The sequence below is a fragment of the Lolium rigidum genome, chromosome 3, assembly GCF_022539505.1.
Source record: "Lolium rigidum isolate FL_2022 chromosome 3, APGP_CSIRO_Lrig_0.1, whole genome shotgun sequence".
Taxonomy (NCBI): Eukaryota; Viridiplantae; Streptophyta; class Magnoliopsida; order Poales; family Poaceae; genus Lolium; species Lolium rigidum.
Window position 1 is genome coordinate 212,982,276 of NC_061510.1, and position 26,386 is coordinate 213,008,661.

General features: G+C 49.5%; 1 protein-coding gene and 2 non-coding genes across 3 annotated transcripts; all 3 read left to right on the forward strand.

Annotated features, from left to right (window-relative positions):
* The first annotated feature begins 2,854 nt into the window (after window positions 1-2,854).
* LOC124702971 (60S ribosomal protein L5-1) lies at window positions 2,855-5,588 on the forward strand. The gene is made up of 9 exons (XM_047235156.1): window positions 2,855-2,949; window positions 3,411-3,480; window positions 3,583-3,674; window positions 3,840-3,966; window positions 4,059-4,138; window positions 4,232-4,348; window positions 4,708-4,842; window positions 4,993-5,162; window positions 5,258-5,588. Exons 1-9 carry the CDS (start codon window positions 2,947-2,949, stop codon window positions 5,370-5,372), a joined length of 909 nt encoding a protein of 302 aa, XP_047091112.1. The 5' UTR covers window positions 2,855-2,946; the 3' UTR covers window positions 5,373-5,588.
* Window positions 5,589-12,732: 7,144 nt separating this feature from the next.
* Window positions 12,733-12,804, forward strand: TRNAP-AGG. The gene has a single exon. It is a non-coding gene; the product is annotated as a tRNA-Pro (tRNA).
* Window positions 12,805-12,968: 164 nt separating this feature from the next.
* Window positions 12,969-13,040, forward strand: TRNAP-AGG. The gene has a single exon. It is a non-coding gene; the product is annotated as a tRNA-Pro (tRNA).
* The last annotated feature ends 13,346 nt before the right edge of the window (window positions 13,041-26,386 follow it).

A 26,386-nucleotide genomic window follows, 5' to 3' on the forward strand; every position in this document is an offset into this window, starting at 1 on the left:
CTACTGCTGCGTTACTACTCGCTGAGTTACTACCGCTTGTTACTCGTTTTATCGTGTTACTACTCGCTCGCAATACCACCACCATCAACTACACGCCAAGCACTTTTCCGGCATCGTTGCTACCGCTCATACTTATTTATACCACCTGTATTTCACTATCTCTTCGCCGAACTAGTGCACCTATTTGGTGTGTTGGGGACACAAGAGACTTCTTGCTTTGTGGTTGCAGGGTTGCATGAGAGGGATATCTTTGACCTCTTCCTCCCTGAGTTCGATAAACCTTGGGTATCCACTTAAGGGAAACTTGCTGCTGTTCTACAAACCTCTGCACTTGGAGGCCCAACACTGTCTACAAGAATAGAAGCTCCCGTAGACATCAATCGGCAGAACTAGCACGTTCTTCCTCGTGTTTCTTTAATACTAGAGCTCTATATAAGTTGACCGAACAAAATAATTTCCTGACTAATTCTTTGTCTAGCAAGCCAATCATCGCCTGTTGTATGTCGAAGAGGTATACATAAGATTGCATCAATATCAAGATCAAAGAAAATGATGCGAATCAGTGGCACATTCCACTCATGATTCACTGTCAACAATTCACTAACTTTAACCGGGCTTGTATCCTTCAAACGACCCATGGCCCATAGGATGCAATGTTACATAGTTTGGGAGCCATCATCCCAGATGTTGATGGACTCTCCCGAGCCCACTCTCTTTATCAACCAAAATTTCAAGGCATCTCTACCTGCCAAAACTGCTCTCCATGTTCTTGAAGCTGCTTTTGGTGCTGAGGCCGACATAATATCTTGATTATATATGTAAATATCTAGAGCTTAGAACCTGAGAGCAAAGTGAGTTTGGGCTCATCATAATCCTCCAAATTTGTTTCCCCACCAAAGCCACATTGAAAGCTTACATGTCTCGGAATCCCATCCCACATTGGCTTTTGGGAAAGGGTTTGACCTAGACCTGAAATTCGAGCCGAGCCAACTTAGCTTGGAACGCTAAAGTTTGGTCAACTATCGAGTTAGCTTGACTTGACTCGTTAAACAATCGAGTTTAGTTGTAAATCGCGACTCGACTCGCTAAGCTCGCGAGTAACTCTTTTAAAACAATCAAAATGAACATGTATAATGTATGATGCATTTTCTTAACTATTTGGTAATACATGATACAGAACAATCATTAGAAATATGGCACCACAAAATACGAATGATAAAACACAACAATTAATAATTATATCACACGAATAATATTTACGGGTTAGTAGACATGGCATAAACGATATTTACAAGAAACATTGCACGAAAAGTCAACAAACCACAAGTGTACTTGAATTATCAAATAGCAAAAGAGGACTTGAGTCGGCGGGAGTTAGACACTTAGCCACTTGGGTTGGATTAGCTTCTTTAACTAGACTGCATGTCCTAATGTTGATTCTTACCGAGGTAAACGAGATACTCACGAGTAGGTGAATTCGACTCGTTTAACTTGAACTTGTTTAACGACAAAAGTTAAAACTCGGCTCGATTTTTTAATATCGAGTTTGAGTCGAATGGAGTCGCGAGTTACTTATTTAACTAGTTTTGAGTTTTAATTGGAGATCTAGTCTGACCACTTGTCCCCCGAGATGTTATGCTGTATTTGGTTGCATAGAAACTTGGTATGGAATTGAATTGGACTAAGATTCCAAATCTAAGATCGAAATGAATTAGCTTCTAATTCGATTCTGTTGTTTGGATGTGTATGAAAATTGTTGTTGGAATCAAAAGGGTGTAACCAATTCCAAATCCTGTTTGGATGAAACTATGAAATTTGATGTTTTGTTAAATTTAGCAATTTAAATTTGTGTTTTCATGTTGAGTTTATGTCTACACCTAGCACACACATAATAATTTTCTGGGTTTGTTTAGGTAAAAAAGAAATCAAACAATTAAAAAAAAAGCAATTCACTGCCTCCACGATTTGGTGAGGCAGGGAGCCGGTGAGGCCGCCGTTCCCCCTACCTCCATCGACTGCCATTCCCCTACCACCGCCCACCGCCGTGCCCCCTATCGCCAGCCCCCGTCGTTCCCCTTATCGCCGCCGTCGGAGCCGGTGAAGATGACGCCACAGAGAGGCTCGTAGGAGGGCGGAGATGGGGAGAGGGCGCCGCCACCGGAGACGCTCAGAGGAGGGAGGAGATGGGGAGAGTACGACGCCACAGAGAGGAACGGAGGGGGGCGGAGTGCCGCCGCCGGCGTCGACTCTCCCGCCGCCATTCTGGTCCTGCCCGCGATCTAGGGTTAGGCCAGGAACGGGAGGGTGTGGAGTAGGGAGGCCTGGAGGGGATGGCGTGGAGGAGGGAGGCTAGGGAGGAAAGGCGCGCCAGGGACCGGAGGCCGTACCGGCGCCGGCTACTGCAGCTCACGGTGGCGGCGGCCCGAGCTCGCGAGCTCGCTTTTCTATCGCGGGACGAAGGGGTATGCGAGCGGGGAGGAAATTCCGAGCGTTTCCGCGGTCCCAACCTTGAAAAGATTGGAGCGAATCGTTACACGCGCGGGTGGGAGGCTCGGAATTGAGCCCAGTTTTCACGCCCCAATTTTGAGCGCAAACCAAACGGCTGAATTTGCTCATTTGGCCCCAATTCTAATTCCGATGCCAGTTTCTACGCAACCAAACACAGTGTAATAACTGGGCTGAAAGCGTTATTTTTTCGGAATGACATAATAGAAGCCCACGTTCGCATTTCCTAGCCCAGGCCTGTTCTGGGCATGAAGAAAAACTGTGCAGCAATCTGAACCGTCCACGCCCAACTCTCCATTCTATCCGTCCACCTGAACCCCCCTCTAGGGTTTCTGCCATCCGAATAAAGTCCCATCCTTTCCCTACCGTCCCCTCCCTCTCGCACGCCAAGAGCAGCCGCCGCCGCTGCTACCACCCCGCCGCGGCCGCAGCAGCGCGAGAATGGTATGATCCTCTCTGCCTCTCCCATTGATTCCACCCATTCGTTATTTCGTTCCTCTAGATTCGTTTGGTTCGATGTTTTGTCTTATGATTTGCAAATCCTGGGAGTTCTTGATCTTGTTAGCTATACGTGGTAAGAGTAGCGTGTGGTTTTGTTCATTGATTGCCAAATAGTCGAACCTGTCATGGTAAGTTCTATCACACTGGACGGCTGGAGTTGGTCTAGTTGGATGAGGAAATCTGTCATGCTTCAGTTTTTGTTGCACCTCTCTCTTTGGAGATAACAAGTTCAGTTGCGCCCAGTGACAATAATACACTAGCTATTTTCTGACATCGAGTTTTAACCAATCACGTTTATGCTGAACTGTAGAATGTCTGACTACTTGTGTACGTGCCTGTTTTTAGTTTGATGTTTGAGACATCAAATCCATTCATAGTTCATTTGTTTTATCTTACTTTTTCAGGTGTTCGTCAAGAACCAGAAGACAAGGGCGTACTCCAAGCGTTTCCAAGTCAAGTTCAAAAGAAGGCGACGTAAGTTTGATCAATCCCGTGACATGGTGAATTTGGTACTATAGTCGTCATAAGATGACATTGTTTTTGATGGACTGTTTTCTTTTGTACACTTGTTTGCAGAGGGTAAGACCGACTACAGGGCCAGGCTGAGACTTACCAACCAGGACAAGAACAAGTACAACACACCCAAGTACCGCTTTGTTGTGCGATTCGTATCCTTCAGTCCTTCGATGTCTTGTGTGGCACTGTTTAATTAGCTTTGTTATGTTCATTATTACCGTAATTGGATCAGTAGAGGCATTAACTCATTGTATGCTTATTATTACTCTAAATTGGTTAGTAGAAGCACATTGTATCTCTTAACAATACTAATCCAGACCAACAAGGATGTCACTGCCCAAATCGTGTACGCTACCATCGCTGGTGATATTGTGATGGCTGCTGCCTATTCCCATGAGCTGCCCAGATATGGCCTGACAGTTGGTCTCACCAACTATGCTGCAGGTAGAACATGTCAACTAAAGCAGAGCGCCTAATATGCTATTCTTGGCTTGATACATGTTGTATTTAATTAACTGTTTAAACTCATCCTGTAGCATACTGCACTGGGCTTCTTTTGGCTCGTCGTATACTCAAGTACCGTGATTTGGATGCAGAATATGAGGGCAATGTTGAGGTACGCACAATTGTATAATTATTTATTTTAGCCTGCCATTATTTGATGCTGCTTTTGTTGAACACATCTAACGGTTGCTCTTTCTTTGTTCAGGCCACTGGCGAGGACTTCTCTGTTGAGCCAGCTGGTGAGAGGCGGCCTTTCCGTGCTCTATTGGATGTTGGCCTTCTCAGGACCACTACTGGAAACCGTGTCTTCGGTGCTCTAAAGGTACCTAATCCAATTATTGTATGATGACTGCATACTTGTAAGGTAGTTTTGAATGGCTGTTTGTAATTAGGCATAGAAAATTATGATAGTTCCTAGTCACATTTGTAATTGGATGCTCACATATTTTAAAAATGGAAGCTCATGTAGTCCTAATAGTTTGAGCTATTTGCATATTGAAGGTTTGCTGTTGCATTTTGTTAAGGCAACTGCTTATCCTTGTAGATAAGCACCCATGTGCTATTGGAAAACCTCTTTTTACTTGTGCTCATCTATGGTTTGCATGAAACCATATCTCTTGTTCTGTGTTTTGAAGCTCACTCTTATCCCTGCAGAGCATTTAACATGGTTTGCTTTTGCAGGGAGCTTTGGATGGTGGCCTGGATATTCCTCACAGTGACAAGAGGTTTGCTGGTTTCAAGAAGGACGAGAAGCAGCTTGATGCTGAGGTTCACCGCAAGTACATCTATGGAGGCCATGTTGCAGACTACATGAGGGTGAGTGAAACCTTGCTGATGAAACTATTTTGTCATTTATTTATTGCATGTTGCACATGCTGAGTTCATGTAATATTTGATTGAACAATATACTCCTTGAGATTTTTGAATACCAGTTTCTTTTCTGAATTTTGGTAACACATATTTCAGTCACTTGCTGAGGAGGAACCTGAGAAGTTCCAGAGCCACTTCAGTGAGTACATCAAGAAGGGTATTTCGGCTGATGAAATGGAAGCAATTTACAAGAAGGTTCATGCTGCCATTCGCGCTGATCCTTCCATGGCCAAATCAACCAAGGAACAACCCAAGACTCACAAGAGGTATGTGTACGAGTATTTCATAGCTGTTGATTAATTTTCTTGACTGATTTCAGTGCCTGATGTAATTGCATTTTAATTGGACTCCTTTGTTCCAGGTATAACCTCAAGAAGCTGACCTACGACGAGAGGAAGGCCAGTCTTGTACAAAGGCTGAACGCTCTCAATTCCTCCGCTGCTGCCGATGTTGATGATGATGAGGATGACGAGTGAAGAGTGTAGTCTCTGTAGTAGTGCTGTCTTTATGATTGAGCTAAACTTGCTCTGTGTCATTCACCCCTTGTCAAAGTTGGTCACTCCTAAAAATGAACCTGTTTCTTTCAGTTTTGAGGGTCATGCTGGAGTTAATAGATTATCTTATTTTGATCGCCCCTGTGTTTGTTGTTTCAGCCTTACCTATAAGTCAATCTTTTCTTGATTAGACCGTCATTTCCTTGTGCCTCGTTCTTCCGGATGCTAGTCTGGACCCTTAAGTTGTGATTCTCAACCTTTCTTACACGTCCTGATCGTTTTGACTGAAAATATTCTGTTGCCTGGCTTCATCTTATCTGTTTATGCCACCTAAAATATCTGACAATATTCAGTGCATCTGCATCTGTTTTCCCTGTGCTGGATGCGTGTGACAAATCATTGCTGTAGTGGTTTTCAATGTAACCTGACCTAGTAAGCTTGTGCACACTAAAGTCCTGAAATCCCATGAACTTGCAGCTAGGTTTCGTATATACAATGCCCTTTGACAGTGAAATGTACCCAAAGTGCCACCATGATGCATTCTTCGAGTGCTCTAGGATATCTGAAATTTTGGAGAATCTGAATGTTGCAGGTCTAATTCAGGAGGCAGGTTCTCAAGATATTGCCAGGTTGACTGTCTTGGAAATCTTATTTGGATTATTCGATCTTGGTCTTCTAGAACTTTTTGCAATGGCCTGCTGGTGGGAGAGGAGGCAGATCGATCGAGACTAAAAGTTGAAAAATGGCGAGAACTTCAGTCAATTTCTTCCTTCATCCTATTTCAGAGCGCTGAAGAACACATGAATATGTCGGCATGGATTGTAGGTATAACAAGCTGAATGTCGATGCTGCATTCTCCCGTCCTCCTCCTCGGGTGCTTTGAGTGTGCTGTAATCAGGGATGATCAGGGTGTATTTCCAGACCTCCGGTGCTTTGGGTGTGCTGTACTCAGGGATGATCAGGCTGTATTTCCAGCTGCCAGTTGTTGCGGGATACCAAACATTGGAGACGCCGCGTCAGCTGAAGCGAGAGCACTACGTGACCGTTTAATCTTAGCCGGCAACATTGGGTGTACCAAATTAGAAATCAGCAGTGATTGTGAGGAAGTCATCAACGTTAAGCTAGATGAGGGCAACTCTGTAGGACCAGCTGCAGCAATCTACGAAGAATGTTCTTTCTTAGATATGGGCAACTCGGACTAGCTGCAGCAATCCGGAGGAATGTTCTTTCTTAGCTAGAGGTTCTGCTCATGCTGAATTTAGTCATAGCCCGAGGGAGAGTAATGTTGTAGCTCATACTTTAGCTAGTAAGGCTGCACCTCACTCGATTGTCTGGCTTCAGGATCCACATGACTTTATCGCTTGTGTTAGCAGATGATGTAAGCTACCTCTACCTTATCAATCAATAAATTGCCTCGATGGCTTCCCCTAAAAGAAACGTGTCAGGCAGTCCAGTATCAGGCACCAAACTTTGCTTTCATTGTAAAAGAGGGCCATGCGCATTATACATGTCCACTAAAATGGAAAAGGACATGTCTAGCCACCTAAATCTTCACATCTCAACTGACCAGCATGTACTCCAGAAACTGAAGAGATACACCCACAGAAGGATACGTGACAGAAGGTGAGTTGAAAATATGCTGAGTTTATCATAAGGAGGAAACGGTTCGACAATTCAACGTTGGTCAGGCTCAGCCAAATGCTCAACAACTTTGAAGTAGGATCCGAGCGCATTGTCTATCAGTCGTCTGCAACTCAGGCGTAGGGCCATCAGTATAAGCAAATCATCCAACAGTCGAATGTACGAGTAACTAAGATAACTGAGATTATCGAGGGAAAAATATTAGAACTTTCTCCATAGTACTATCTTGGCTCTTCTCAACGAAAATATTTAGTGGAACATGGGTACTCATGAACCCTATAACTTGCCGGCCTTAGAGCATCTCCAGTCGCGTCCCCCAAACCGTCCCCCAAAGGGATTTGGGGCGCGCCGGACAAAAAAAGCGTTCCAGCCGCGTCCCCCAAAGCCCTTTTTTGTCCGGCGCGCTCCTATATGGTGTCCGGCGCCCCGAGCCCGTCCCCGTCCCACAGGGGACGCACCGGGGACGCCGGACACAACGAAAGCGAGGCGGGGAGTGGCGGGGCCAACCCGTCGGCCGGCACAATTAATTTAAACCTAACCGTCGCCTACCTCGCGACGGAAGTTATTGGCGCGCAGCCGACGGTGCGATTCCCGCCGAGGGCGCAGCCGACGCGTCCCGTCGCGTCTAGCTCGCGTGCCGGCGTTAATGAGCGCCACCGCTCCTCCGCCTCCCTCCGGCCTATAAAAAGGGGCGCCTCTCATCGTCCCTCTCACACACAAACCCTAGCGCCTCTCTCCCAAACCCTAGCCGCCACCATCTCTCAACAAGACTCGACGCTATGTCTGGTAGAGGCGGAGGCCGACCTCGCGGCCGCGGCCGTGGTCGTGGTCGTGGTCGTGGCCGCGGCACAGCCGAACGCTCGCCGTCGCCTCCCACGCCGTCGTCTTCATCGTCGGAGATGGACGTGGAGCCGGACGTCCCGTTCGAGTTCGTCCACGTCCTCAAGGGCGACCCGCGCGGCATCCGGAGGCTGCCGGACTCCTTCGCCGAGTACGTCGGCGGCGTACGCCCGCGCACGATGCATCCGCGGGAGCATTCGTGCGGCTACCGCCGGTGGATCGTCAAGGCGATCTACGACGCGCGCGGCAAGATGTACCTCAACATCGGCCGGGAGAAGTTCGCGCGCCACCACAGCCTCGAAGCCGGCTTCATCCTCGTGTTCTCCTACTTCGGCAACGGGGACATGAGCGTCAAGGTCTTCGACGAGAGGCGCCGCCTCCGGGACTACCACGTCGACGGGGACGACGACAGCGACCGACGAGGAGGACGACCGAATGAGTGTTGTTTCTTCGCAGCGAATACGTGCACGGAGGTTTCGCCTGTTCGCCTCATCGGTAGAACCAACAAGGGCACCATCCTCCCGCTGGATTTTCCAGCTTAGGTGATCGGGTGTGCCCTCGAGTGTTCTTTCTTAGCAGCGAACACACGAAACCTTCGATGCACGGCCTAGTTAGGTTTAGTTTCTTTGCAATATTTTACATTTGTGTCCACCATGGTTCAAACTATGTATTAGTTTGTGGAAAACCATGTTCCAAACTGTGTTTTAGTGTAAACCACGTTCCAAATTATGTATTAGTTTGTGGAAATTGAAATAAAAATGCCAGAAAAATTATTTTAAACGTTTGGGGGCGGCGTTTGGGGGACGCGGCTGGGGAGCGACGTCCCCCAAACGCGGCACGAACGAAACACGTCCCCCAAACGCTCGATCCGGCGCGGTTTGGGAGACGGTTTGGGGGACGCGACTGGAGATGCTCTTAAAATTTGTATTCTAGCGCTCTAAAAATTCTATTTTTTTTACGGATAGGGGACGGAGTTTTTTTAAAACATGTGCGTGCCAATTTTCATACCCAAATTGAAAAGTATGTAGCTTAGAAAAAAAACCACAAGTTTCAAATGAACATCCTCCCGAATTTTCTGTAACTTGGTGGTCGGATAACTATATAACTTAATACTCGGAGTAAGTTTAATCGGATTCAGAAGTACACATGTTTCAAAAATTCTCTTTACTGTTCGAAACTATAAAAACAACAAAAAGAGCAGAGAGGGAGAGATGCCACCCTGTCTTTGTCATTAAGTTCGGGTGAGTCCTTGAACCTGTCTTCTGGTTACACATGTGAGGGGCCGATAGAAGAAAAAAATACTACTATTATACAATTATATCAATGCTTAACACAACAGGATGTTTTTTTGTTTTTGTTTTTGAAAGGACGAAAGTTATTATACAATTGGACTATGAGTGAAATGAGAAATGCCAAACAACAACTTACATCAATAATATGCATACAAATGAATAAGTGAAATAACTTTCCGTAGGGAAAATAAGAAACGATATAACTTAATCAGTATAACTACATCGATGCACTCAAAGGAAAACAGTAAGAATTCTCATGAAAATATGATATTCTCTCCTATTCATATTAATTGTCAGTAACATGTATGCATCTAGAACTAAAATGTGTCAGTAATATGTATATATCTAGAACTAAAATGTGTCGAGATATATCCATATTAGCGACAATCTATGAAGCGCGGATACTGCGCTTTGCCGGCGTACCAGTATCGGATACTGCACGGATACTGGATACTGCCCGGATACTGCCCGATACGTATCCTGTACGTATCTACAGATTTTTGAATTAAAAAAAGAAAAAAATACCAATACGTGAGCGATACTGAAGGGATACTGGAGGGATACCGGAAACCCCTTCGGTGCTCTCCCTAAAAGCCCAAATGCCAACACGGGCCCAGCTGAAATACGCACCTGTTCGCATTTGCAATCCTGTCACGCAGGCACGCGAAGCTGGCTCCTCGCCGGCCGCCTCAACACCTCCTCCCCGTCCCCGTTCTTCTTCGAACTAGGCTTTCGCCCCGCTATATTAATATAGCAACCAAGATACAACAAGCTAGCTGGGACCGCAGCACAACCAAGCCCAAACAAAAAAGAAAAAGAAAGATAAGAGAAACAAAAGCCGACTACGGCTGAGCAACGAACACGAAAACAACTCGCAACCGCTGCGCCCTCCGAAACAGTACCACCACGCTCCTAGCAGTCCGAATCGCCGCATACCAAACAACACCTTCAACAAGGAAAACGACGACGACGCCGCTGCCGCCCGGACTAGTCCTAGGGTTTCCCCGTATGCGGAGGTGATGGGGAGAGGTACACACGACACCCTTCGGAAGGAAAGACGGCACCCGCAGCGCCGCCGCGTCGGTGCTCGGACAAGCCGACAAGGATTTCTCCCGACCCACACCGCCACCACCCCGAACAAACCGAACCGCTCCACCTCCCGTCGTCCACCAGCGTACGCCACCACGGTCTTGAAGCCATCGTCGCTGTCGCTCAAAGGTCACCAACGCGAGGCCTAGAAACAGATAAGGCGAGCGCACGGTCGGTGATAACAGCAGCACAACCATGCCGGAGGGAACAACCTCCACCGCCCGAACTGGCGGTAGTCGACCGGACGTAGTAGCGAGACCAAGTCAGGCCCAAACTGGCCCGTCCAAGTACTCCGCCGCCACGCTGCTACCGGCCGGATGTGTGCCGCCATCGCCAACCCCTCGCCACCACACCTCCGCTGCGTCCGAGAGAACGACGTCGAGCCGGGGGCCGAGGCCCGCCCAGCCCCAGATCGGGCCCAGATGGGCCCAGATCAAGGCAGAGCGAGCGCCGCCAGCCGTCCGGCCACCCCGCTGCCCCGCTGCCAACGGCAGCGCCGCCGCGTCACCTCCCAGCCGACCTGCGGATACCACGCCGCCAGATCGACCGCCGCCGGCCGAATCGCACCGCCGCCATCGAGAGGCCGCCCGCGCCCCCCTCCGCGCGACGGGTAGTGGCAGCCCCGCCGCCGCCGGCACCACACGGACAACGCCCGGCGGCCCACGCCGACGGCGGCGGCAGGAGAGAGCTGGGGGGAGGAGCTGGGGGAAGGGGACTAGGGTTTTCGCCCGTCGCCCGCGGGGGGGCGAGCGAGCGAAGCGTTTCGAGCCTTTCGTTTTCTCCGGTCTCCCCGTCCCCGTTAACAAAAGTGAATGGTGAGTCTTCTTCTTCCTCCTGTCCCAATCCACTACGGCCTAGCCCCTCCTGCTCCATGGCTGCAGCCAGTTCTACCAAACGGCAACCGGCAACCGCCATAGATTGATCTGTGATTTTGTTCCTACCTTGTTCAGATCAGCCATGGCTAACTGTAGTACACCCCTGCCAGGCTGAGCTTTGGCTGGGAGCTCGAACTCTAGCACATCGCCAGTAACAACTGGGAGTGCAGCCCAACTTCTATTTCTGCTCATGTGATTTCTGCATATGATTCCCGCAAAAAAAAAGATTTCTGCATATGATGATGAGAAGAAGCAGTGGAGGTATATTTTGCAACTGAACTAAGTAATTTGTGATCTTTTGGACCATGTTATCATCAATTTATCCTAGGAAAAGTCCTTAATTTATATATTTTAAAATTATTTATATACATATACGAACATATCCCCGTATCTCCATTTTTGGAAAAATGACGTATCCCGGTATCCCCGTATCGCGTATCGGATACGTATCGCCGTATCTGTGCTTCCTTGGTGACAATTAATATGGATCAGAGGGAGTACAACAAATATTCACATTACCGTATGGCTTCTGTAACCCCTAACTGCCAATAGCAAAAGCTAGCCCATGGAAGTACACTGGGCATTAAGAAAACTGAAAGAAAAAAAAGGATAATTCTGGTTCTTCATTCATTCATATCTAGTTGATCAATTGGTAATGTACAAGTAAGAAATACAAAGGAAGTACACAAACCTAGAAGGAAAATATCTGCTAATCTACTTCAAATATGGCCAACCCTAGGCGTAATATGTGGAAAACAATTTCTGGAACAAAATTGAGTTGAACCTTAAAGAACTTGGTAAAACATTGTTGATTAAATGGTCCCCTGTGGAGAGATGATGGGGATTCAAAGATCAAACCAAACAGCAAACAGTTCCAAGTTCGAAATCAGACTCACTTCAAAAATGCAGGAGTACCAACTATATTTTATTAATGTATCACGGTTATGGTTCTATCTTATGACCATTTAAGATAATATAATCTTAGGTGGAACATCACACTATCACAGCAATAGTTATTCCATTTTTTTAACACAAGGTTCCAACTATATTTTGCAGATATCTTCTTATTGCAACTGACTAGAGTATCAGAAGTAGCATACATATTAACTATACATCTATGGAATATTTGCAGGTACCCAACACCGTGAAGGCATATCACTCTAATTGAGCTTTGATTTTGTTTCATCGCAATCGGCACATCATATGAAAATGACGCAAAACCATAATTCCCAAGTAATGCTATGGTCTAGCATATATGTTATTTTGACTACTCGGCAGTCTTCCTACGTGCTCTGTATAATGTTCCAGCTTGTAAAATGGTACCTTGCACATGTTCATACAAAAAAAAAACCTTCACCTTCATGCTCTCCATTGAATAGGACAGAAAACCTGAATACTAAATAAGAAGTCTTGTAGTTATGACTATATGTATTGAAACGTTGGCAGTTTTTGCTCATACATTGGCACCAGGAAGTAAGTAATCTGAAGTGAAGTGCAGTTGTTTCATCCTGAAGACAGAGATCAAAAGTAAACCCTATACATTTGGCATCTAGTGTGTTCTTGTCTGAAAGTCTGCAGGTGTAGCTGCAGTGAGGTAGCAGAGTTGGGGATTTAGTCTAGTGGTAAGATATTCGCTTAGGGAGCGAAAGGTCCCGAGTTCAATTCTCGGAATCCCCATGTTGAAAATGCTTTTGCCATGCATGGCAATGCTATATTGAGCTTTGGATGGTCTGAGGATAAGGTTTTGGACCACAGTTTTGATGAGGTTCAGAGTTTGTTTGGCTGTCTGAAGCTTGGTACAATCAGGTGATAAGTTTTCTGATAAGAATTAGTTCACCAAAGGGCATTTGGTCTAGTGGTATGATTCTCGCTTAGGGTGCGAGAGGTCCCGAGTTCAATTCTCGGAATGCCCCATTTTTTGCTTCTCTTGTTGTAGGCAAGCCTTGTTCCTTCGCGCATGTCGCGCCTCTTTTATATTTTTCCCGATCGTGTGTTAGCCGAAAAAAACAAATTACGTCTCCAGCTCAACACAGTGCGCCCAGCTTGCCGTCGCCCGCGGCCACGGGGACGGCGGCGTCAGGAGGTAAGGAGAGCACGGCCGAAGGATATATATACGGAGCCAGCTACGTTTCATGACCACCACAGCTCTGGCTTCCATCTCCTCATCTCCATGGTTTGCAAGGAGTTGTAGTCTGGCTCACTAGTAGAAAAAGTTTCTATCACTGACGTATTAAAAATAGATTCTATGGCGCATGGGAGGTGCGCTTCAGAAACTTCGCTATAAAAATAAGGTTTCTGTGGCGTACCGGCACATGCGCCACAAAATTAAGGTTTCTGTGGCGCACGGGTGCTTGGGTGCGCCACAGAAAAACGTGCGCCACAGAATTGATTTTCAGTGCGTCACAGAATTTGCTTGTATTACACACGATTTTGTGCTGCCTGCTATACACATGCAATTTATAGACATCAATATGCCGGCCCCTGTTACCGCGCTTCATGCCCAGCATCATGCCGGCATGATGTTGGGCAGGTCGGTACGGTCTTTGCATCAAGGACCCGTTCACTGGACAGCGAGAGAAGAAAAGTGGCATCTGCTGCAAAGTACTCTGCACCTGTGGAGTCTGACGATAGTGGTGATGGCGATTATCATTATTCCCCCGGTGAGTCCAATCGTGGTCCGGCCATGGAGAAGAGCGCAAGGCGCAGGAGACGCGGCCACAAGGGAGGCGGTTGGGACTGCCGTGGTTCTGCGCCGGAGAGGCAGGTCGGCGTTGTTGTCTCGTCAAGAACTCGTTCACGGAACGACGGCCGGGGAAAGGGGGGCCGTCTACAAAGTATATTGCGGCGTATAGGTGACTAAACATTCTAATCATCGACACTAAAATGGAAGAAAGAGCCAAGTGGTATCTCAACTAGATATCATATGTCTCATACTTTGTTGGTCGAAACAAATATTAACATTCAAGGATGGGGTCAGTGAGGCCAGGTAGGATGTACAAGAGATTGATATTTGTGCCATCGCACCAGGCTCACTGGCCCCACCCCAGAGTGTACAAGTGATCAAACAATTTAATCATCGGTACTAAAATAGAAGAAATGCCAATGCAATTAAGAAGTAGCTAGTATGAACTAAATGGAATGCCTCATAATTTGTTGGTCGAAACAAATATTAACATTTAGGGATGGGGTCAACGAGGCCAGGTAGGATGCACAAGAGATTGATATTTGTGCCATCGCACCAGGCTCGCTGGCCCCACCCCAGAGTGTACAAGTGACCAAACAATTTAATCATCAGCAAGTACAAATAAAATTAAAGACCAGATCATTTATAAAGATAACCATTTAGCATGGAGCAGATGCTCCATAGGGCCAAGTGATGCTGGTAAAGGAGAGGCCAAGCAAGAACCAGTAAATCCAGTAAGTGATAGATATGCCTAAACAAGCAAGAACATATAGCATATCCAGCTAACCAGATGAGACAAGTCTTGGTAGGCAACTGAATCACCTAGCACCACCTAGCCTTTTAAAACCATCAGAAATAGTCAATTTTCTTCAAAGAATACCATAGTGGCATTCATTTACAAGATCCCCTACTGTGGATATCTCTATTTTCATCAAAGCCAACAAGAAATAGAAATTTATCATTACGCAATTGAGTTCAAAACAAAGCTGGGGTACCATAAGGGATTACTCATCACTTTGGTAGTAACCAAGTGATGCTGGCAAGAGAGAGGCCAAGCCTGAGCTAGTAAATCCAGTAGAGATGGATATGCATAAGTAAGCAAGAACACGTAGCCTATCAAAGTTAACCAGATAAAACCAACCTTGACAGCCAACTTAATAACCTAGCATCACCTAGTCTTTTAAACCATCAGAAACTTCCCATTTTTTTCAAAGGATACCATAGTAGAATTCATTTACATGATTCCCTACTGTGAATATCTCTATTTTCACCAAAACGAACCAATTATACAACTATGAGATGCAACCAGTGGCAGTAGCAAGAGCTAATGAGGTCACATCACAACACAAGCAATCACACCTGTGAACCACTGCTGAGGTTATATCAACCATAAATTCATCCAAGCCAACAAGAAATAGAAATTTATCATTACTCAGTTGAGTTCAAAACAAATCTAGGGTACCCAACACTAGTTGGCTTCCATCCAAGTTTCAATAACACATCAAAGGAATCATTACTGCATAAGGAGTTCATCCAATTACAAGCATGAGCGGTCACCAATACATGATGAGAAGCTACAAAGACATAGCAATAGCATAGGACATTAAGTAAAAGGCATGAGCAATGAGCCAGTAAGTAAATCACTAGCACATGATGATCATTTGACCATTTAGAGCATGCACACACAAGCAATAGCAACAATAGTTCACCAGGAATGGTGAGAACCTGCAAGAGCATGCATCTAGCTGCAGCAACAATGACATCAAGCTAGGATAGATAGATATATTGCATCCAGTAGCACATCAACAACGAACAGCGAGCCAAGTAGCACGAGCAACGGCAACAAGACAGCACAACCGAGAGCAAGCACACGAGCATTTCGTCGAGCACTTTGTGCTCGCGCGGGAGAGGAAGAGGGAGGGGAGGGGAGGGGAGGGGAGGGGAGAGAGTTCACCGACGACAGGGGTGGATGAGGAGGTTGACGACGACGGCAGGGGTGGAGGAGGAGGAGGACGCGGCGGCTCCTCCACCTTGACGCGACGCCGGCCCCTCCTCCACCTTGATGCGGTGGCCCTTCCTCGCCGCAGCGGCAGCTTGTGCTACAGGTGGCGGGGATGGGAGGAGCGTGGCGGCATGCGGCCCTCGCGGAGGAAGGCGGCGGCGACGGCGATGGCGACGGCGACGGCGACGCCATCGCTCACCATGGCAGCGCGCGGCGGTAGGGATCGGAGAGGGGAGAGGGGTACGGGCGCGCGCGCGGTAGGGAGAGGGGAGGGGGTACGGCATGATATAAGTTCCACTATTTCTGTGGCGTACCAGAACAAGTGCGCCACTGAACCAATTATTTCTGTGGCGCACCAGCCCCAGTGCGTCACAAAAATACTTATTTCTGTGGCGCAACCCGTCCTATGCGTCACAGAAATAGTGGAACCTATGATTGGGGGTAGCAGGGTGTGGGCCCCACCTTATTTTATGGCACATATATTATCGCTGCGCGACAAAAATAAGCTATTTTTGTGGCGCACCGTGCTAGGTGCGTCACAAAACCACTTTCTGTGGTGCATATTTTGCTAGTGCGTCACAAAAATAAGATCTTACTTATAAGGCTTTTTCTACCAGTGGGTTATCTTGAGAACGGAACTGCAACTCAACCCGACCTGCAACGCGCAGGCAGTTCCCATGCGGAGGGACGGCGCCGTCGCCAACCTTGCTGTAGTCCGGCGTCGTTGGCTCCCATGCGGACGAAGCATCCGTGTTTGGTGCATGAGGTGCCTACCTGGTCGAGGTGGTTACTCTACAGAGAAGTACTCGTTACGGAAGGAAAAGTTAACTCTGTGCGCAGCACCCATATTGATCCACGCGGATACGAAAAATCCAGTTTAGAGCATCTCCACTCGCCCCAACACCTTCTTCCTAGGCTAAAATTTAGCAGCCAGATGCAAACGGGCTCATGTATTCGTAGCGATCTATTTGCAGCCTAAGTTTAGACAGCAAATGCGTCACCGCCGACATAGCGCGGACGGCGGACTGTGTCTCCCCGCTGCTGGTTCAGGCTCGCATGCCAACGTTTGCGCCAACTTCACCTTATGCGCGTCAATGCTGGCAGGGCGGCATCGCTGTGGCCATCTTCATCCCGATTGGTGGCTTCGCTTCACCTTCTGCGCGCCAGCGTTGGCTTGAGTGGCACTGAGCTTCCGCGCCAAGAATTGATGGTGAGGCGTGCACCCACACTTTTTAAAGCCCTGCGGCCCACACCATTGTCAGATGCCACCCCTTCTCCCCCACACCCGCAGAATGAAGCGCGATGGGCAAATCTTGGCCGTTCAGGAAGACAGAACGGCCATGAGAGAGGGTCTCGCTCGGAGGCGGCCGGCGGAGGGACATGATGTACGTCCCCATCGACCATGCTCGCCATCTCTACAAGACGGAGAGCCCCGTGCCGTGGCCATACATCCATTTGTTTGCAGGTTGGCTGCTGAATTCACGCCGCATGCCGGTGCCACGAGGGGCTACTGTTGTGGGTATACTTCATGGGTGTACCATCGACAGACCCTAGATCCGGCAAGCCCGGGTGGCCCACAGATGGTGATGAGGCATGTGGCCCATCGGGCGGCCCAGTTGTTGTTGATCATGAAGGAAGAAGTCCAGCCCAGGATCAGTAAGCCGGATCCGTACCAACATTAGGAGTAACCCGGATCCGTGGAGGCCCATGAGGAACCCGGATCCAAGACGACGTATATGGAAGGCGGATCCGTGACGTGCACGGCAAGATATTGTACCGTAGTTAGGCTATCTGTAATCCGGCTAGGACTCTCCGTGTAAACCCTAGATCCGTGCGTCTTTATAAGCCGGATCCCGGGAGCCCTAGAGGCACAAACACAACTCATTGTAACAACGCGAAAGCGCCCAGATAATTCTAGACAAGCAGCAGTAGGCCCTGTCATCGTGCAGGTGTTCCGAAGCTGGGTAACTCGCGTACCACCGTCCCGTGTGCACTCCGCCCTATGGCCCCTACTTCTTCTCCCCTCGTGAGGATCCCTCCTCCGAGGTACCGTCGATTAGGCAACGACGGCTGGCGCCCACCGTGGGGCCTGCGGCGTCCGGAGGCCGGAACCGGGAGGGTTCCGCCATGGGAAGCTACGACGACACCATCGCTGTGGGGCGTGTCCTTTACGCCGGAAATCTGCCGATCGTCCCTCCGGATGAGTGTTGGATTCCGGCTAAAACCGACCCCGTCAAGCTCTCCATCGTCCCGGTTGGCGGCATACACATCTTCATCGGGGAAACCGTCGATTCCGACGGAAACCCGCCGGTAAGTAGCGCCGACGCGACCGCCGCCGAGCGGGACGCAGCCGCGAAGATCCGATCCGAGACGCAGGAACTTCCTAGTGAAGATTCCGCCTCAGATCCGAAAAAATCAAAACCCACCCAATCCGCCCCGAGCAGGAAGTAACGGTGGAAGACCAATGCAGATCCGCCTGGGTCTCCCAGGTGTTAGAGAAGCAAAGGTGTCACTTCGTACACTTCTTGGCCCATACCGCCGGAACCGCCCCTCATGAAGCCGGAGCTGGTCCCGAGCAGTGTCGAGGCCCCGGAAAACAACGCTGCTCCGGATCAGCAAGAGGCTGTCGGAGAAAGCGAAACTCCGGCTCGAAGAGTCGATTTTGGGAAATCTAAGCCCAATCTCCGGAGACACCCAGTCCATGGACACTGAAGAGTTCGATCGCAAGGTGAAGGAGTATGGATACGGCGGCCAGCCTGAAGTTGACTCCGCCCAGCCAAAGCAGGTACTTGCAACTGTAGCGGCGCTCGGAGAAAACGGATAAGAAGAGGCAGGCACTCAATCCGACCCCCAGCCATCCCATCACGGATCTCCGATGTCACGGGAGCGGCCCCGTAGGGATTCTTCCTCGGAAAGCCTCCTGTCGCCTGAAGAGATAGTTGCACAAGCACGCATGGATTTGGTCGCAAAGTCAGACGTCCTCAACAAGCCAATAACCCCTGGCGACGCCGCAGATCCGGAGGCTTTAGAGGCCACTAGAAAGGAGATGCTGGCCACAGCCAAAAAGTTTGCCAACACCGCAGCTGCTATATTGGATGAGAGGGAAGAAGCTGCACAGACCATGGATCGCTTTGAAAGACAGGATCGCGAAATCACCGCAACGCTCGAGCAAGTCAAGAGTATGAGAAAGGAGTGGGAGGTGAAAATGACCTACGCACAGGCGGAGGCTGACAGAATCATCAGAGAAGCAATCCCTCCCCGCAGGATCAACTTCGCAACCCCTGCCGAACAGCAGCCGCTCGCCACCCCAAAGGACAATATGACGAAAGCTGCAGAAATTCTGAAGAAAAGTGACGAGGAGATTGACATCAACTACTTGCGCACGCTCGTCACCTCAGCGGTTAAACAGCAGAGCAAGGCAGACACTTCGCGCAAGTTGGAATCCAACCCGGAGCATTGCGTCTCCACTGCGCAGAAGGACGCCCACAACAATCGCCATCGAGATGACGAGTCGCGAACCGGATCCTCGGAACGCAGAAGGAAAGCCAGGGAACACCCAAATCCGATCCCCGTACCATCAAAGACGCCACCGTCAGATCCGAGAAAGGGAAAGGATGCAATGTACTCTGGACGAGACAAGTACCGCAATGCCTCTCCTCCGCCCAATGGTTACCCGCGTCCCCCTCGTCGCCGTAGTCCAGCCGGAAACACCAGGCCTCAAGGGCATGGTGGAATTGTTATCCGCGACATCGTGATGCCCTCCGGAAACCGGAACAGGGAGCGCACGCCGGAACCTCGCCGGAATCAGAACAATGATCGTGAGCCCGAACCTAGGAGGAGCCGGAATGAGGAGCGCGACCCGGAGCCCCGCCGGAGCCGGAACGACCAGGGCAGCCAGCGTCACGGCGAAGGCAGCCACAGGAGCCGGAGCCAGCACCGGGAGGGCCGGGGAGAATCTGCAGGCGGAAGCAGGAGGTCGGATCGGCCCCCTCGCAGGTCTCCTCACCACCACCTAGCGGTGGCGGCGGAGGTGGAGGCGGAGGCGGTGGCCGGAGATCTCGCTCTCGCTCACAGTCCCCCGTCACGGCTCGCGCGACGCGCGGGAACGCCTCAACGAATACAGAACCGACTACATCGGACCAAAGTGCTTTGGCAGGATGATTCGAGAGGAACCAAAGCCAAGGAGCTCCCTCAAGCTACCCGGAAATCTGAAGCATTATGATGGCACCGAAAGGCCGGATACCTGGATTGAGGACTACTATAATGCAGTAACCTTTGCCGGAGGAACCCCTAATATCGCCTGCCGCATGCTCTAGTTGTACCTTGTAGGACCAGCCCGGATCTGGCTCAGCGACCTCGAGAAAAACTCTATCTTTTGCTGGTTCGACCTGAAGACCGCTTTTGAGAAACACTTCAGGGGCACCTACAAAAGACCTGCCACGGCAAGCGACCTACAAGCTTGTATCCAGAAGAAGGGAGAATCCTCAAGAAACTTCCTCACACGATGGTTGGCATGCAGGAACGAGTGCGAAAACGTCGACCACACCACCGCCATGTACGCCTTCATTGGTGGACTGCAGAGAGGAGGATTGCTGAGGCACAAGCTTACATGTTTGGCTAATGCCAACAAACTGACTTTGGACGAGATGATCTCCATTGCCAGTGATCACACTGCCGCCGATGACGACGCAGGCGGTGATATCGCAGCTACAGCAATCCCCCTGCACCAACAAAAGAAGAACCGTGATAACGGTAACAGCAGCGGCCACAAACGCAAAAACCCTGATGACCAGAAGAGTGGCGGATCCGACATGGTCGCCATGGCGTTCCAACGCGGAGGTCCAGGAGGCGGAAGAGGACGCGGCCGCGGAGGCGGAGCCGGCAGGGGTCAGCAGCATGGCACTGAGGTCACCGCTGGCGGATCCCGCGCCCCGCAAACCTACGAGGAGTACAGAGACATGCCCTGCCTGGCCCACTTGGATCCGGCTACAGGGAAGTCCACTCACACCAACCGCAACTGCAAGTGGGTCAACGACCTAAAGAACGACCCGGAGGCAGGATACAAGCGAGCCCGGAAGCACCGCTCACGCGGCAAAGGAGGCAAGGGCAAGAACAAGGACAAGGAGGAGGACAGTTCCGAGGCGATGGACGAGGATGATAACTCGCCGGATCCCAAAGCCGGATCCGCAGGTAAATCCAACCCCTTCGAGAAAAAGAGCGTGGGGGCTTACCACACCTTCCTCGGAACCCCCACAGTCCGCGCTACAAAATCAGCTACCCGGATCCTGAACGCCACAGTTCCGGCTGTGCCGCAGTATGTCAGGTGGTCGGAAGTTCCGTGCACATTTGACAGGGAGGATCATCCCGCCATTGTGCCAAAAGAATACTACGCCTTGGTTGTGAGTCCCCGCATAGACGGGTATGACTTCTCCAAGTGCCTCATGGATGGCGGAGCCAGCTTGAACATCATGTACCTGGAGACTCTGGAGCGGATGAACCTCACCAAGGAACAGCTCAAACACAGTAACACTGAGTTTCACGGCGTGGTTCCGGGTAAGAAGGCGAACTCCCTTGGCAGCATCACACTTCCCGTGGCTTTCGGCGATGTTCACAATTTCCGCGAAGAGAAGATCACGTTCGAAGTTGTGCCCTTCAAGAGCTCCTACCACGTCATTTTCGGCAGGCCCACCTACCACAAGTTCCATGCAAGAGCGTGCTATATCTACAACAAGCTCAAGATTCCGGGTCCTAATGGTATGATCACCATAACCGGAGACTACAAAAAGGCTCACGAGTGCGAGTTGGGCGAAGCCGCCTTCGCAGAGTCTGTCATATCCGGAGAAGAGCTGAAAGGCTACAGGGCCGCGGTGGATCCGACTGAGATGCAAACCACCAAGAAGCAGATCTCCGAACAGAAAAACTCCTTCAGGGCCGCGATAGAGACCAAGAAGGTCAACTTCAAGGAAGACGACCCCAGCAAGCAAGTCTCAATCGGAGCCAACATGGACCCCAAATAGGAAAGCACGCTCGTCGAGTTCCTCCGTGCTAACATAGATATCTTTGCATGGCAACCTTCTGACATGTCCGGAGTACCTAGGGAACTCGCCGAGCACTACCTCAACATAAATCCGGGGGCTAAACCGGTGAAGCAAGCTACGCGACGCTTTGGAGATAAGAAGCGCCGCGCCATAGGAATGGAACTAGCAAAGTTACTAGAAGCAGGTTTTGTAATAGAAGTTATCCATACCGATTGGGTCGCGAATCCCGTCCTTGTACCCAAAAAGAACACCTGAAATACTAAGAATGTGCATCGATTACTCTGGCTTGAACAAGCATTGCCCGAAGGATCCGTTCCCCTTGCCGCGCATTGACCAAGTCATTGATTCGACGGCAGGGGCGGAACTTCTGTGTTTTCTTGATGCGTATTCCGGGTACCATCAGATCCGGATGAAGGAATCCGACCAAAAGGCGACTTCATTCATTACCCCGTTTGGTACTTACTGCTATGTCACTATGCCCTTTGGTTTGAAAAACGCAGGTGCCACCTACCAACGTACGATGCAGCGGTGCCTGAAGGACCAAATTGGCCGGAACGTGCACTCCTACGTCGACGACATCGCGGTCATGACCCGGAAAGGATCCGACTTGATCAGCGACCTCACAGAAACCTTTGAGAATCTCCGACGGTACAAGATGATGTTGAATCCGCTGAAGTGCGTCTTTGGCGTGCCAGCCGGAAAACTCCTTGGCTTCATAGTCTCTCACAGAGGCATTGAGGTTAACCCGGAAAAGATCAAAGCAATCCTGTGTATCAAACGGCCAACTTGTCTCAAAGATGTGCAACGACTAACCGGTTGTGTCGCAGCAATCGGTAGGTTTGTTAGCCGTCTTGGCGAGAAGGCGCTACCTCTGTACAAGTTGTTGAAGAAAACAGACAAATTTGTCTGGGACGACGCAGTTGACGCAGCTCTTCGAGGGTTGAAGGAAATACTTACCTCCCCACCTATCTTGGCAGCCCCAGCAGAGTCAGAGCCAATGCTCCTTTATCTGGCAGCTACCAACAAAGTCATCAGCCTCGTCATCGTGGTGGAGCGAAAGGAAGAAGGTCATGAATACGACGTCCAAAGACCTGTCTACTACATAAGCGAGGTGCTAACGGAGTCAAAGCAAAGATACCCTCACTTTCAGAAGCTAGCTTATGGAGTCTTCCTAGGCAGCCGGAAGCTGAGACACTACTTCCAAGAGCACCCAGTAACAGTTGTGAGCAAGGCTCCGCTGTCAACAATTCTCAACAACGCTGACGCAACAGGACGGACGGCTAAATGGGGCATTGAATTATCCGCCTTCGACATCGCTTACAAGCCAAGGACTGCGGTAAAATCCCAAGTCTTGGCAGATTTCGTTGCGGATTGGACAGAAGCTCCGGATGCAAGTCTGGAGCCGGAACCAGAGACATGGGTTATGCACTGATACGTCTCCGACGTATCGATAATTTCTTGTGTTCCATGCTACATTATTGATGATACCTACATGTTTTATGCACAATTTATGTCATATTCGTGCATTTTCTGGAACTAACCTATTAACAAGATGCCGAAGTGCCAGTCCTCGTTTCTCGCTATTTTTGGTTTCGTAAATCCTAGTAACGAAATATTCTCGGAATCGGACGAAATCAAGACCCGGGTTCCTATTTTCACCGGAAGCATCCAGAACACCCGAGAAGGACCGGAGGGGGCCACAGGCCACCCGGACCATAGGCCGGGCGGCCCAGGCCCTGGCCGCGCCGCCCTATGGTGTGGCCACCCCTTCGACCCTCCTGCGCCGCCTCTTCGCCTATATAAAGCCCCTGGATCGAAAACCCTGATACGAAAAACCACGATACGGAAAACCTTCCAGAGCCGCCGCCATCGCGAAGCCAAGATCTGGGGGACAGGAGTCTCCGTTCCGGCACCCCGCCGGAGCGGGGAAGTGCCCCCGGAAGGCTTCTCCATCGACACCGCTGCCATCTCCACCGCCATCTTCATCACCGCTGCTGCTCCCATGAGGAGGGAGTAGTTCTCCATCGAGGCTCGGGGCTGTACCGGTAGCTATGTGGTTCATCTCTCTCCTATGTACTTCAATACAATAATCTCATGAGCTGCCTTACATGATTGAGATTCATATGATGATGCTTGTAATCTAGATGTCATTATGCTAGTCAAGTGAGTTTTACTTATGTGATCTCCGGAGACTCCTTGTCCCACGTGTGTAAAGGTGACGAGTGTGTGCACCGTGTGGGTCTCTTAGGCTATATTTCACAGAATACTTATTCACCGTTGAATGGCATAGTGAGGTGCTTATTTATATCTCTTTATGATTGCAATGTGTTTGTATCACAATTTATCTATGTGCTACTCTAGCAATGTTATTAAAGTAGTTTTATTCCTCCCGCACGTGTGCAAAGGTGACAGATGTGTGCACCGTGTTAGTACTTGGTTTATGCTATGATCATGATCTCTTGTAGATTGCGAAGTTAACTATTGCTATGATAATATTGATGTGATCTATTCCTCCTACATATGCATGAAGGTGACGAGTGTGCATGCTATGCTAGTACTTGGTTTAGTCTTTTGATCTATCTTACACTAAAGGTTACTAAAATATGAGCATTATTGTGGAGCTTGTTAACTCCGGCATTGAGGGTTCGTGTAATCCTACGCAATGTGTTCATCATCCAACAAAAGTGTAGAGTATGCATTTATCTATTCTGTTATGTGATCAATGTTGAGAGTGTCCACTAGTGAAAGTGTAATCCCTAGGCCTTGTTCCTAGATATCGCTATCGCTGTTTGTTTACTTGTTTTCATTGCGTTACTACTCGCTGCGTTACTACTGCTGCGTTACTACTGCTTGTTTACTTGTTACGGGCAAAGCACTTTTACTGGTGCCGTTGCTACTACTTATTCATACCACCTGTATTTCACTATCTCTTCGCCGAACTAGTGCACCTATTAGGTGTGTTGGGGACACAAGAGACTTCTTGCTTTGTGGTTGCGGGGTTGCATGAGAGGGATATCTTTGACCTCTTCCTCCCTGAGATCGATAAACCTTGGGTAATCCACTTAAGGGAAACTTGCTGCTGTTCTACAAACCTCTGCTCTTGGAGGCCCAACACTGTCTACAAGAATAGAAGCTCCCGTAGACATCATGCACTTCGATGGATCCAAGCAGCATCAAGGCTCAGGAGCCGGAGTCACCCTGAAGTCCCCTACCGGAGAAGAACTGCAGTATGTTCTGCAGATCCACTTCGAAGCTACAAACAACATGGCGGAGTACGAGGCTCTACTACACGGATTGCGCATTGCTAAGGAAATAGGGATCAAGCACATCATTTGTTGCGGAGATTCCGACCTCGTGGCACAGCAAGTAGCCGGAACCTGGAACGCCAGAAATTCCGTCATGGCGGCTTACAGAGACGAAGTTGACGAGATCGCCAAATGCTTTCTAGGATACGAAGTCAAGTATGTCCGGAGAGACGACAATACAGCGGCAGATATGCTATCCAAGCTCGGATCCGGCGAAAGCCAATTCCGCCTGGAATTTTCCTAGAGCATCTCCGGATACCCTCGGTGAAGGGCGCTAACCCGGAAAACCCAGAAGTGGCAGTGTCTCCGGCCAGAGAGGTATTGGCTACCATTCCGGCTTGGACACAGCCTTTCCGGGACTACCTCATCGATCAGAAGTTGCCAGAGGACGAGGTCCTCGCGCGCCAGATCATCAGACGAGCACGATCCTACACAGTTGTTGATGGACATCTCTACAAACGAAGCGCAACAGGGGTGTTTCTCAAATGCGTCTCCAATCAAGATGGCATTGAAATCCTCAGAGAGATCCACGCAGGGGACTGCGGGCACCATGCCGCTCCCGGGTCACTCGTTGCAAAAGCTTTTCGGCTAGGCTTTTATTGGCTCACGGCTAAAGAAGATGCTGACAAGATAGTCAAGACCTGCCGAGGTTGTCGGTACTACACTACTCAACCAAACGCTCCAGCCCAAGAGCTGAAGACCATACCTATCACACTGGCCATTTGCGGTCTGGGGGCTCGATATGGTTGGTAAGTTAAAAAGATCATCTCCTGGCGGTTTTGAATACCTATTGGTCGCTGTTGACAAGTTCAGCAAGTGGATCGAGGCAAAGCCAGTGAGAAAAGCCGACGGTGCTACAACACTAAAATTTGTCTGCACGACCTCGTGATGAGATTCGGCATCCCACACGGCATAATCACGAGATAATGGCACAAACTTCGCTCAAGGAGAATTGAAGGATTATTGTGAGACAATGGGGATTCGATTGGACCTTGCATCCGTGGCTCACCCACAATCCAATGGTCAAGTTGAAAGAGCTAACGGTCTAATATTATCGGGAATCAAGCCACGCCTTGAAGAACCGCCGCCACGAGCAGGCTGGAGCTTGGGCCGACGAACTAGACGCTGTCTTGTGGAGTTTGCGAACTACCCCTAACAGGTCAACGGGGTTTACCCCATTCTTCCCGGTATACGGATCCGAAGCCGTGATTCCCTCCGACATCATCCACGA

Excerpts from the sequence above, each read along its gene's own strand:
- LOC124702971 (XM_047235156.1), top strand. Across the intron at positions 4,139-4,231 it reads AATATGAGGGCAATGTTGAG|GCCACTGGCGAGGACTTCTC; the intron begins GTACGCACAATT and ends TTCTTTGTTCAG. Across the intron at positions 5,163-5,257 it reads CAACCCAAGACTCACAAGAG|GTATAACCTCAAGAAGCTGA; the intron begins GTATGTGTACGA and ends CCTTTGTTCCAG.